Source organism: Bactrocera latifrons, unplaced genomic scaffold (assembly GCF_001853355.1).
Source record: "Bactrocera latifrons isolate USDA-ARS-PBARC rearing strain unplaced genomic scaffold, ASM185335v1 scaffold_195, whole genome shotgun sequence".
Taxonomy (NCBI): Eukaryota; Metazoa; Arthropoda; class Insecta; order Diptera; family Tephritidae; genus Bactrocera; species Bactrocera latifrons.
In genome coordinates, this window is record NW_017535463.1 from 15,299 (window position 1) to 27,455 (window position 12,157).

Sequence of the window (12,157 nt, forward strand, 5' to 3'; positions counted from 1 at the left end):
ACAGACATCATTTGACATTACTACGAAAGCGTAGCTTTGAACATATTTGTTTTCATTTCACAGCAATGAAAAATTCGTGAAACAGATTTTAAATATTGACAAAATAATAAACATCAAAAGCCGATTTGAAGTTAATAATATGAGTAGTGAAATTTCAATACCGCGACAAGTTTCAACTATACCTGGTACTGCGCAGATGGAAGTCGGCACATCTCCATCCGTGCCAACAGCTTCATGCGCTTCACCGGGGTCTAGCAAGGTGTCGTCAGCGGAAAATATACCTGCCGGTAATACCAATAATAAACGGCAATTAGCCCGATTCCATCCATATCACGGCGCAAACATTATTTTATGTGAAGATAATACAGTTGCTTACCGAAAAGCTAGTTTTGCGGATGCTGTTACGTTTTCGGAAAAACCACTACAACCTGGAGAAATATTTCTTGTTGAAATTGAGAAAAATGAACGTGGATGGTCAGGTCATATAAGACTCGGTTTAACACAATTGCTGCCCGACGTGATCGGATCAATGTCAGAAGGCTTGCCACAGTTTGCTTTACCTGATTTGGCGAATTTAGGAACTAGTTGGATCTATCCTATTTCAAAATTCGAATCTCATTCCTTATCACAGCGAAGTGGTGCCGCCGGCGGTGTCATAGAAACTAATTCGCTGTTTCAAAATGCTACCGAGCCTGTGTGGGCACAAGATAATTCATCTGGCGCTGTCACAGAAAACGAGACCACATCTCGAAGTAACATTTTATTATAAACAACTATATACAACATATAAAACATTTACATCTTTAACAGGTAATATATTAGGAGATTCGATTTATGTACGCACTTCACGTGGTATGGTTCCAAAGCGTTTATTGCGCCCAACTGTTGATAATGGCGATGGCAACACAGGTATTTTGCTGACTGATAAGGGCTCGCGGATTGGTGTCGTATATGTGCCTACTGAAGCAGATAAAGACAAAGGTGAGATGCACTTCATTATAAATGGAGTTGATCAGGGTCCATGCACAAAGGAAATACCTATGGACAAATCACCACTCCACGTAGTCATTGATGTTTATGGCACAACGAAACAAATTCGAATAATACAACTTTATGGAAGTAAGCATATATTATTAAAAGAGATGTAGTGTTTAGAACTAACAGTTTAATTTCTCATTTATTTCATGTAATTAATCAGTCGTATCCCTTCAAAACGCTTGTCGAGATGCAATACTACTACACACAAAACTACATAATATTGAAAAGTTGCCGCTGCCAGAAAGACTCAAAAACTTTCTTCGACGTAATGACTAGATGTATATTTAGCATATTTTTGCGTAGAATGACTTTGTTTCGAAGATCATCTAAAAACAGCAAATGAAAAGAGCATGAGTGGATGTGTTGTTAGGAAGTTTCTGTTATGCCAGTCTTCAAATGGTATTTAAGAAGTATTCACACAAATTAGAAAAGATGAATATGCTATATTTTACTAGGATGACTCTGAAATTCATGTATTTTTTTGGTGTGTTGCGAGTTTGCGGTGCGAAGATAGCAAGGATGTTGAATATATTGAAAGTTTTGTTTGTTGTTAACAATGATGTGACCTAAATCTATAACATTCGCCCGTATATAAAATGGGTTTAGTTTTAATAAAAAATATTAACCAACAAGAATATTTATACACAATTACTAATTATCAATGTAGTAGTTTACGCAATTCTAATTATTTGTTTAAAGTAAATAAATAATATTAAACCACAATTTGTTTTCTCTACACAGATACTGTTATTTGCGAATAACTGAAAAGCAACTTTCCAACATTTTACTAACAATTTTCCTCCCATACAAATGAATATGCTATCACTTTTTTAATGTTTTTTTTTTTGGGTAAAAGTGCCTTTTTATAAAACTTTGCTTTATATTTACAATTTTTAAGTCTGCCTTCTAAATTCATTATTTGTTGCCCTCTTCATTCCTGAAATCARGGTTTTATATACACACATCCGTATGAATGGGTCAGTAGATATTTCGAGAATTAATATTTCATGCTTGGCTACCATTGCGACTAATATCAAATGGATGTGCATATTAAACAAAGGCCATTTAAACTTCAACGTCTCACAATTTATTGTACAAGTATTATTCTGGTACTCTAAAACTAATCTTAAATCATTTTATGAAACGATTTTGAGTTTCGAAAAAATAAGAGTAATTATAGCGATAAAATGCCAAAGCCGTGATTACTTTTGTTTTGTGCGATTGTTGGTTAAAATTTCTTTAAAGACTCTCTTCAGTTCATCAGCACCATTTTGATTGATTTTTTGGTAATTAGGTAGTTCCGATAAACGTTTCATCCAAGCTAACAATTTAGGAAACTTGAACTCATCAATAGGGGCGACTTCGTCAACAGAAGTTATCGTTGCCACACAACAGAGATCGGCAATTGTCAAATCCTCACCGCATACATAAGGGTGTTCCTTTAACATTTCCTCCATGATTTCATACGTCTTCTGAATATAGGCGATTTTATCCATGGAGCAATCGGTTGAACCGGAGTATAGAATCGGCTCATAAAGAAAACGCAAACGTGCAAATAAATGTCCAGAATCAAAATGAAGACGTGCATTCACTTGCGCACGTTTTACCAGATCCTTTGGGTACAATTTGTCATCCTCTCCATACTTGTCCACCAAGTAACCACAAATGGCATGAGAATCATATACCACTGTGCCATCTGCATCTATCATAGTAGGAATGGTATGTTGTGGATTCATTTTAATGAAATCGTCTGTTAGTTGTTCGCCTTTCAGTAGGTTAACTGGACTGTTGAAAAAAATAATGAATAATTAATTTACTTAACAAACGAACACTTAGTATTAAATTTATTCCTCAGAGTACATACCGTAATTCCAAATCGAGGCCAAGTAAATTTGCTGTCAATAAAACAGCACGCGATGGTGGGCTAAGTGTAGCATAGTACAAAACTGGTTTCGCCATTTTATTCGCTAAAAATAAATCAAATACCAATATTATTGTTCTGAACACTTTTATGCTTGGCTATTTGTATAAACTATTGTAATAAAATAATATAAATTTACGCTTAAATTCCATGATTTTTTTAATTTTCCCTTATTACCTCTTAAAATAGAGAGTAATTGCACCCTAACTCATTATTGTACTGCACCAAAACCAAGTGAAATCGTTAACTTCGGTTGCATCGAAGCTGTACTACCCCTCTCAATAAAAAAAAAGTTTTCAGACAAGAACTTGACTGTCATCAGTCAGTTTGTACTTGTATGTCAGTCCTATGCTATAGTAATTCGATAAGAACGGTTCCGCCAATGTCCAGCTTCTTGGAAAGAAAAGAGGTTCAAAATTTCAGCATGATATTTCAAAAACTAATCGACTAGTTCGCGCGTTGCTTCTCGGTATCATCCGCTTCTTAGCAAGCTTTATATACCCTGTGTAGGGCACATCAAGTCAATTTAAAACATTCAAAAGCTCTCGTGCATGCAAACTTTTTAATTCGTTACGAACGTACACTTGTTAGATTATATACATGCAAATGTATGTGTGCATAAGTATTTACATCACACATCTAAATGATAAACAGTGAATGGCATGATATTACAGTTATACAGGAAAAGTACTATAATTTTGCACACAGTATTTATTATGGTTAACATATCGTTCTACTCCAACATTTCCTAGTATTTGATATTAAGACATAAATATATATATTAATTAATACGTATCAATCAAATGCATAGTAGTTTGCCATTAAATTATTGCAATGCACTTTTTTATTTTCAAATGAAAATTCGATCACCTCTACACTTTGAATTGTTCTACAATAATAAACCGTATTTAAAGCGAGGAGGAGAAACAAAGAAACAGTGGAAAATTTTGTTAATTAAGCATTTAGTTACTTACTGTTTTCCTGAATAAATCACTTGGCTAACTATGATTTTTGATGCTCCTTACCAAATGAGCGCACTGAAGAGACTAAACTTCCATAAGCTCAGTTGTCTAAATCCAGCTATATCAAGTGATATTACTAAGAGTGATCAAAATATTATTACTGATATACAAACACTCAAGTCACATACAAATTCATATACACAAATATGAGCTGATAGAAACTCAACCGGCGTAGAACGTTAACGTTATGTCATCAAAAACAATACAAACAATAATAAAAGCTTTGTAGTTTACCACCCAAATAGATTTATCTTGCATGTATGTTTATGTATACAAATAAACAATAATTGGAATATTAATGATTATCTCTTCCAAATTTCATTAAGTACCCAATTTAAAATACATTTGTTTGGTTCTACCTTCAAGAAATATTTATAATTTGTAATGAAAAATAATATTTTGCTTATACGAGTATGATATATAGTTTATATAGATATATTATTATTAAATATTTACGTGTATAAGAGCTTTTTAAGTACAAACACTATCTGCTCTTTAAAAGGTTTTAATTCATTTTTTTAGATCTTACAGTGTTATTATTATTTTATTTTTTGCTTTCATGTTAGCATTTTTTATTTAGAGTATTCATCAATCAGCCTGTGATATGTTTTGCGCCGCACTAATTAAAGTATCGTGGATATCTTTAGCCGATTGCACATGCACACGGACAATGTTCAGATACGTAGAGTATGTCATTGGACCGCCAGAATTATCCTGCATGTATGGTTCCATACGAGCTGGCGTCACTGCACTCGGCAGATAGTGTTGTGCAGATGATAACTGTTGCATACATTGAATAGCTGTTTTTAAATGTAACTCGATTTGATCACAATATGCATAAAAGTCTTCCAGATGTTTTTCAAATCGTCCAGCATGCGATGCTGCGTCGCGTTTAAGGTTATCTGACAAATTATGTTCTTGCAACGAGAAAGCTCCAGTACGCAATGTAAGAAAAAGAGACTCGCGTAATGGCGAAAGTAAACTCTTGACTTTTAGGATGTTATCCATTTTTTCAGCTTGCTGCTGTTGTTGTTGTTGTTGTTGCTGCTGTTGCTGTTGCTGTTGTTGTGCGGCATTTGAAACTTGCGCTTGCATTTGGCCTTGCATTTGTTGCTGGGGGGAGGCTTGCATCATAGAAACTGGCGACACGCCAGGCTGCATCATTTGATTTGGTCCACCGACTTGCGAAATGTTCATCTGTTGCATGTTATGCATATTCATGTTGGGATTCATATTTTACTTTGTGAACTTGTCTTTCTTTAAACTACTTTAAACAAAACAGTATCTTTTGTTGTAATGATTTTATGCGAGACTTTAATGTATTTATATTAAATGTAACATCTGTTGACAGAGTTTAATATCTTAAAGATGATAAACAATAAATCGAAAAAATTACACAAAACCAGTGTTGTAAGTCGATAAAATCATGACATATTAAAATGATCAAAAAACTTATTTCAAAACTATACTTTTTTGTTGTAAAAATATGAACATATAAATGAAAATTTCAGATTTACATTTTAAATAAATAGGGAATTTTCATGGTACATGTATTAAACATTTAATGTTTGTTGATAACAAATAATCGATAATATTACATAAAGATGAACGATCACGTACACAAAATTTTTGGTTAAAATTGTCTATCATTGAACCACAAACATACATTTTTAAATAGCGTTGTTGGACTGGTGACTTAACCGACGTTGGCTTCCAAGGTTGTACATACATGCTATGAAAGTTTCGCAATTTATTGCTTACTATAAAATTTATAGACCTTGTAGACAGTTGAAAAGGTCCTCAAGTTATTATTTTGTATTTGCGCGATTTGAATTTAAGATCTTGTTAAAATAAATTTGACTAAACTTTTAATAAATTCATAAAAAAATAAAATGAGTGACTTTCTTCAATCTGAACTGGAAAAGGCTGAACAATGCCTTTTGGAAACTTATGAATTAGCTGAATCTTATGGGGATAATGGTATTTAAGTTGTTTAATTGCAAAAAATACGCATTGAATATAATAAGTTTATTTTGCAGAGGAAAAAGATAAAAGTAAATATTTGCAACTGATGGAACAATTAWGTCAAATTAGAGAAGACGCCATTCGTAATGAAGACACCTTGAAAGTAGCTATGGAGGAACGTACCATTGCGGATTTTGAATCCGCCTTTCATGGAACAATAGGTCGTGCTGGTAAAAAATTTCAAGCTAAAAAAACTCGAGAATATAAAGCTTTCTCTGATCGTTTGGAGGACATATCTAGAAGTGCAAGAGGCGATACTTTGCCGCCAACCACAAAAAGAGACGGGGCTTTAATAGAAATGGACATGCAAGTAAACATAAATGATCCCATAACAAAAAAGCGAATGGTAGATCCTGTAAAAAATACAATTTGTGGGCATATCTATGAAAGGAGCAGTATACAGGACGCAATACAAATTAAACCAACACTTCGGTATTAAATATAATTTGCTTATGGTTCAAAATATGTATATAAACTAACCTTTTTTTCAGTTGTCCTGTTGCTGGCTGTGGGAACAAACAGTATATTAATATGGCACATTTAAAGACAGACAATGCACTAAAATTACATCTACAACGTATAGCTGAGCGTGAAAACCACAACGATTCTGATACCGATGTTTGATTTACTTTACGTTTTGGTGATCAATGCAAAATATATTAAGCAAATTTTTTAAATGTTTCGCATGTCGTTTTTTTATTTCTCAGATAAGCAAAGTTTAAACTTAAATGATACATTTTTATTTATAGAAGACGTAGGCGACAATTTGGTGCACCACATTGACAATATAGTACTTTTCCGGGCACTACGCCGACTTCATAATTATAATTCCAAGTCAGTTCCGTACCAGCCCGAATATTAGTTGAGGAAAAGAATGCTACCCAAGGGAAACGCAAGTCATGGGTATCAACAAAAACATTTTGTACGAAGAGATTGGGGGAACACGAGTGCTGCAATTAAAGGACAATGTCATGAAGTGTTTAGCATAGGTTGAACGAAATCGAAATTACATTAAAATAGCGTCCAAGATTTCCTATGGTTTTTGCGTCCATTACATAACACGCCTCATCTTTTCCAAATAGGCCTCGTATAGATCTAAAAAAAATGTTATGGAAATTCTACAATTCATAGACTATTTAAAACTATGATCTTACGATTCTCGTGTGGAGTCTTCATTCATATCCGCGTTAGGATTAAAATTAATTACTTGACGTTCCTGCGAGTCTTCGTCGGTGTTTTGTGTGGAACTGCTACGTGTCAGTTTCTGTGCCTTATTTTTGGCGCGTGTTAAGAAGGACTTACTTGGTGTGAACTCATCATCATCTTCCGGATCTGGTGCATATGTATCCTAATTATATGTGCATACAAAATAGTCTCATTTAATGAACAAACATAATTTTTATATCCAAACCTCCTCTTCCTCAATCTCCGGGGGTTCAACGTCTGATTCGTATCCTTCCTTTATTTGCTCCGCTACTTCTATGTAATCTAATTCTGCGAAATATTCGTCGCCGGCATCTAACCCACCCTAACGACACAAATTTTAAACAAACATTTCTAATAATTTCTATATGTAGACTCTTACTTCATTTGCTTTTGCTTCGGTTAGCAAGTGACCAGCGTATATGCAAACAAAGCTGCCTCTGGGCACATCGTTTATGCAACGCAATCCCCATCCACGATTTGATGTTTTAAATACTTGAAGTTTCATAGCTAAATTCTGCTGTGCTACACGATTTAAGCAATTCGCTTTGCATTTACACCTAAATATAATTTTTATTAATAACGGTAATTTTTAACATGCATGGATACAAACAATTGAGAAAACTGACCTTGAGTTACATTCATAAATTCCTGTCGGAACGTGCTCATATAAACGCTTATATTGATAACCGATTTCTGCCATTGGTGTATTTGGGTTTCCATACTTAGCGCCTGCATAAGTGAGTTGCCAACATGAACACTTTTCTTTATCCTAGAAGGAAAATTGGTTTTCAACAAATATATTTGGAATTACAGACAAATTATTTTGGCTAACTACCGAACAGTCTCCTTCGCAGTCACAACCAACCAAAAATCCTGGGTCAAGATTGAGATTTACACCATCTGTTGGTATACGTTGTGCAGCGTATTTACATTCCGGTGGCAATGTATTGTCATAATAGTTGACTAAGGGTATCGCCATTTTTTCTTGGCCGCCTGAAATATCCCGTTTTTGTACAATAGCTGATTCGATTACATATTCCGCCAAACAACTGGTCTCATGATGGAAGTCAAAATTATCAACGTTTAGTGTGTTATCTGTTACACGAAGGTAACGACGCACTTCCTCCATATTGCGCATAATTTTTCCACACGGTCCACGGTATGCCACTATTTTTTTGTTCTTTAAGCGCAGTATCGGTCTTTCCCAACCAGAGAGCAACGGTTTAGACAGTGGACTGTAGGCGCTGAGATTATGCGGAATTTTAAATAAACATGATGAAGAGCATTTATGAACGCGATATGTTAATGGTGGCAAATCTCGTTTAGCAGTATAGTAGACAACCTAAAAATAAAAAGAATATCCTTAGAATACAATTACGCCAAAAATACAAAAGAGCATCATACCTTTCCTTTTGGCTTGTTTTCATCTTCCAGATAAATAGTAGAGTTGTTTAAGTGACGCACTGTGGGTAATGACGTATGCGCTTGCGCGCTACTTGCTGTTGCCGAATCTGTTGATAAGCGGCTCACGCTCTTTTTAGCAACTGCCCGTGGCTCAGTGGACGACACACGTTCACGTTCACGCTCCTTTACTTGCTCCTGTTGCGCGGTAGTTGCTTCCTCATCGGCGGTGTAACGAATAAATGGTTCAGTGCGCTAATGAAAAAAATATAACAATCAATTGACAAAGTGGTGCACATAGTTATATTTTACCCTGGCCAGTCGTGGTAAAGGTAGTGTGTCCTTTTGTAAAGTTTTCTGGTACTCCTTAAAAACTGGTCCCAAACGCAGCGATCCTCTATAAATCCACTCCGTATGACTTTTTGGCCCCTCGAATTGCATTTGTATTAAGCTGCAATCAATATCTACAACTCGCGCATAAATCCATTTGCCATTTGATTCCGTGGTCATACTTTGCCCTTTCTGAGTCTGTACCATTGGCCGGTTGATGGAGTATTGTGTTAGGTATTTTTGTATAAATTCTCGAGATGCAGGATGTACGTCCTCCCAAACATGATCGGAAACGTTGCACACCAAGCGAACATCTTTGTGCGAAACATACTGGGTGTAACCGTCATCATAGAATATTAAATACCTAAAAGTTATGTAAACAGCAATATAAAAAAAAAAAAACTAAGAATTTTAATTTGAAATACCGATATTTGTTGTTCGGTTTCAAAGGTTCTGCAATAATTCCTGGGTAAAAAGCACTCTGTATCATCATCTTTTCTTTACCTCGCGACAAAGAAGTGGCATCGAAGTAAGCAATTACACGTGAACCTTAAGGAAATGTATTCTGATGTACAACAAATATCGTAAAATATTATAGGGTAATATTTACCGATGGGAAGACGGAATTTGGGAGGGTCGTAGTAGGCCAAATGTTTCGCCGACACAGTTTTCATCATTTGATATTGCAGCTTTAAAAACTTCACTTTATAATTCGGCACCTTTGAGTTCGAACCTAAAAGCGAGCTAGATTCTACTTGCTCAAAGACCTTACAGGGCACCCAACTAGCTATTGCCTTATTCTTCACTGCATAATAAATTTGATTAATTTCGATAGGTGGCCGTAAAATTTCTCCAACTGGGGGACAAGGCTAAGAAATGTGATAATTATTACGATTAGTCAGAAAGATTAGTCGAAATAATACAACTTACTGTGACTTCAGGGAATGAATAGGGTAAGTTAGTGTTCAAATCCAATGGTTGGAACTGTCGTAATCTTATTTTCGGACATTGGTAAAGTGAACTGTACATTTGGTCAGCCTTCCGTTGTAGTGATCGCAATAACTCATCATTTAGCTTCGACTCCTCTTCCAGTCTACGGGCACGGGTCTCTAAAATTGTCTTTGACCAAGTTAACTGATTTTGTATTTCCAATTTTTCAAGTACATTTTTAATCGAGCTTTCCAATTCAGCCTCTATTAGATCTAAATTCGCTGAAGTAAATGATCCTTTCACTAAAAAACATAGTAATCAGCAGGAATTTCATTATAAACATATAAATATATATATATACCCGTCTGAATTTGTTGCGTTGTAGACGTTTCGTCATCATCGTCGCTGCTATCTGTGATTTCCACAAACTCAGGACCTTGGACATTAATATTTTTTAAAAGTAAAGGTTGTTTAGCTTTCAATAAACCGCAGTATTCCTAGAAAATATTTTTGTGTAAATTATATTTTTACAAAAACATTTATACTTACCTCATAAGTGTCAAGAGCACAGTCATAACATTCTAGACAAATGTACTGCTTTTGGCTACGTCTCTTCTTTACTTTATAGTGGCTTAAAGCGAATTGGGGTACTAAGAAAAATTGCTTGTGCTTCCGGGCACAATCGTGATTGATACAGTCCTGGTTGTAGAATATTTCAATATGTTCCATATCATCGGACTCGCGTGTCTGTGGTGGTACTGCAGTTTCCATTAATAAATCTGGTTCCGTAACCGATTCTTTAACAGATGAATCCTTTGTGTTATCTGTAATTGTGCTCTCTTCAACGTGATCTCTATTTATACTGTTGACACTATTTTCGTGAGATAAAGCAGCAGCGGTTTTTGTAGTCGTAGATGAGGTGGATTCCTCATCATTTACTTTCTCTTTCTGGGTGTTATCTTCTAACCGATTTAAGTTTTCATTTTCATCTTCATCATCATCATCTATTTCGATTACTGGAATATAGGAAGCGCTCCTTGTTTCAGTTATTTCTACATCTGGGTCCTCCTCTGTTTTTGCTTCTTCATTGTCATCATCTATTTCAATGATATTTCCAGGTGCACACTGGTTGCGATCTAGTTTATCAATCGCCAAATTTTCATTGTTTGTTTCACTGTTACGGATATCTATACTTGACTCATTTGGATTAGAGTTACTACCTTGGAGAGAAGTTAAAGGTTCTTCTGTGTTTGTTTCATTAGGGGAAGATGGTTTTTCGTCAATTACGAGTGGTAATGATTCTTGGCTATCTTCGTTTCCTTCATCACTAACGCTTCCAGGAATTTGTAAATTATGACTGCTTATTTCCATAGGTTCCATTTGGTCAACCGTTTTGGGTTCAGACGATTTTCTTAGTAAATCTTTTTCTAATTCTAACTGTATATCATTTGTCTCTATAGAAGGTGAAAGCCCAATTATATGATCAGCTACCCTAATTTCTTTATTCATACTAACAACTTCATTATTTTTTGATGCTATGTCTGTTTCCTCCGTTAATACGGTTACCTCCATTTCTTCGACCTTCTCAGAACTTTTAGTACATTGTTCGCTTGTTCCTGCGATTTCCATTTTATTTATGTTTTTGCTTTGTTCACCTTCATTTAGAGGTTTAACTTCTTCAATAATACATGTCCTTTCGTCATTTTTATGAATGATATCGTCGGCTTTCACATTTTTGCAATTTTCTTCATTAACCATTTCGTTTTCCGTTACATCTGCCAATTGAATTTCATCCATTTCGGATTCTAGATGCTCTGTTTTTTGTTCTTCAGACATTTTTAACGTCTTTTAGTTGGTGTAATTTACTTTAGTAGAATTTTTCTATTTTTATTAATGGTTTGCGGAAWACTAAAATGCGGTATAAACAAATGTTATTGGAGTGTTGCCACACTTCTCTGTAGCACAGATAAATATATATATTATATACACAGTCAAAAAAAGGGGTTAGCGCTCTACTCAACATTCTTAACTTTTTCAAAGTTTAATCTAAAGTTAAATTAATATTACTGCAAAGAGATGCAATATATTACAATACTTGAAAATATATTTTATTTAATATTTTATTAAATTTTCATGCCAAAAATATATTATTCCGAATAAATTGTGTGATATAAAACATATTGAACAGAACCAAATTTAAAATTTTTGTATACCTATCAAATCTCGAAACAGGCAGTTGAATTATTAGAACTTGACTGTTTTTGTTTATGGTTAAAATAATTTA

General features: G+C 34.6%; 5 protein-coding genes across 7 annotated transcripts; 2 read left to right on the top strand and 3 right to left on the bottom strand.

Annotated features, from left to right (window-relative positions):
- The first annotated feature begins 5 nt into the window (after positions 1 to 5).
- LOC108967694 (neuralized-like protein 2) lies at positions 6 to 1,764 on the top strand. Its single transcript, XM_018931285.1, has 3 exons — positions 6 to 752; positions 811 to 1,119; positions 1,199 to 1,764. Exons 1-3 carry the CDS (start codon positions 140 to 142, stop codon positions 1,312 to 1,314), a joined length of 1,038 nt encoding a protein of 345 aa, XP_018786830.1. The 5' UTR covers positions 6 to 139; the 3' UTR covers positions 1,315 to 1,764.
- Positions 1,765 to 2,102: 338 nt separating this feature from the next.
- On the bottom strand, positions 2,103 to 4,081 carry LOC108967696 (glutathione S-transferase 1). 2 transcript variants are annotated; one of them, XM_018931286.1, is made up of 3 exons: positions 3,934 to 4,081; positions 2,903 to 3,005; positions 2,103 to 2,823 (listed from the first exon to the last, which is right to left on the bottom strand). In XM_018931286.1, the coding sequence occupies exons 2-3, from the start codon at positions 2,995 to 2,997 to the stop codon at positions 2,241 to 2,243; spliced, it is 678 nt and encodes a 225-aa protein (XP_018786831.1). In that variant the 5' UTR covers positions 2,998 to 3,005; positions 3,934 to 4,081; the 3' UTR covers positions 2,103 to 2,240. The 2 variants fall into 2 exon arrangements, with proteins under 2 accessions (XP_018786831.1, XP_018786832.1); XM_018931287.1 differs by lacking the exon at positions 3,934 to 4,081 and adding an exon at positions 3,137 to 3,413.
- Positions 4,082 to 4,400: 319 nt separating this feature from the next.
- On the bottom strand, positions 4,401 to 5,343 carry LOC108967697 (mediator of RNA polymerase II transcription subunit 29). The gene has a single exon (XM_018931288.1). The coding sequence runs from the start codon at positions 5,212 to 5,214 to the stop codon at positions 4,570 to 4,572; it is 645 nt and encodes a 214-aa protein (XP_018786833.1). The 5' UTR covers positions 5,215 to 5,343; the 3' UTR covers positions 4,401 to 4,569.
- Positions 5,344 to 5,659: 316 nt separating this feature from the next.
- LOC108967699 (E3 SUMO-protein ligase NSE2-like) lies at positions 5,660 to 6,688 on the top strand. 2 transcript variants are annotated; one of them, XM_018931291.1, is made up of 3 exons: positions 5,660 to 5,961; positions 6,009 to 6,438; positions 6,498 to 6,688. In XM_018931291.1, exons 1-3 carry the CDS (start codon positions 5,874 to 5,876, stop codon positions 6,628 to 6,630), a joined length of 651 nt encoding a protein of 216 aa, XP_018786836.1. In that variant the 5' UTR covers positions 5,660 to 5,873; the 3' UTR covers positions 6,631 to 6,688. The 2 variants fall into 2 exon arrangements, with proteins under 2 accessions (XP_018786836.1, XP_018786837.1); XM_018931292.1 differs by having other exon boundaries at positions 5,664 to 5,961; positions 6,021 to 6,438.
- On the bottom strand, positions 6,681 to 11,785 carry LOC108967698 (histone-lysine N-methyltransferase eggless). Its single transcript, XM_018931290.1, has 14 exons — positions 10,423 to 11,785; positions 10,235 to 10,370; positions 9,874 to 10,175; positions 9,554 to 9,812; positions 9,369 to 9,492; positions 8,926 to 9,307; positions 8,617 to 8,868; positions 8,048 to 8,554; positions 7,839 to 7,981; positions 7,592 to 7,769; positions 7,418 to 7,534; positions 7,161 to 7,354; positions 7,017 to 7,101; positions 6,681 to 6,956 (listed from the first exon to the last, which is right to left on the bottom strand). Exons 1-14 carry the CDS (start codon positions 11,707 to 11,709, stop codon positions 6,750 to 6,752), a joined length of 4,173 nt encoding a protein of 1,390 aa, XP_018786835.1. The 5' UTR covers positions 11,710 to 11,785; the 3' UTR covers positions 6,681 to 6,749.
- Positions 11,786 to 12,157: the final 372 nt, after the last annotated feature.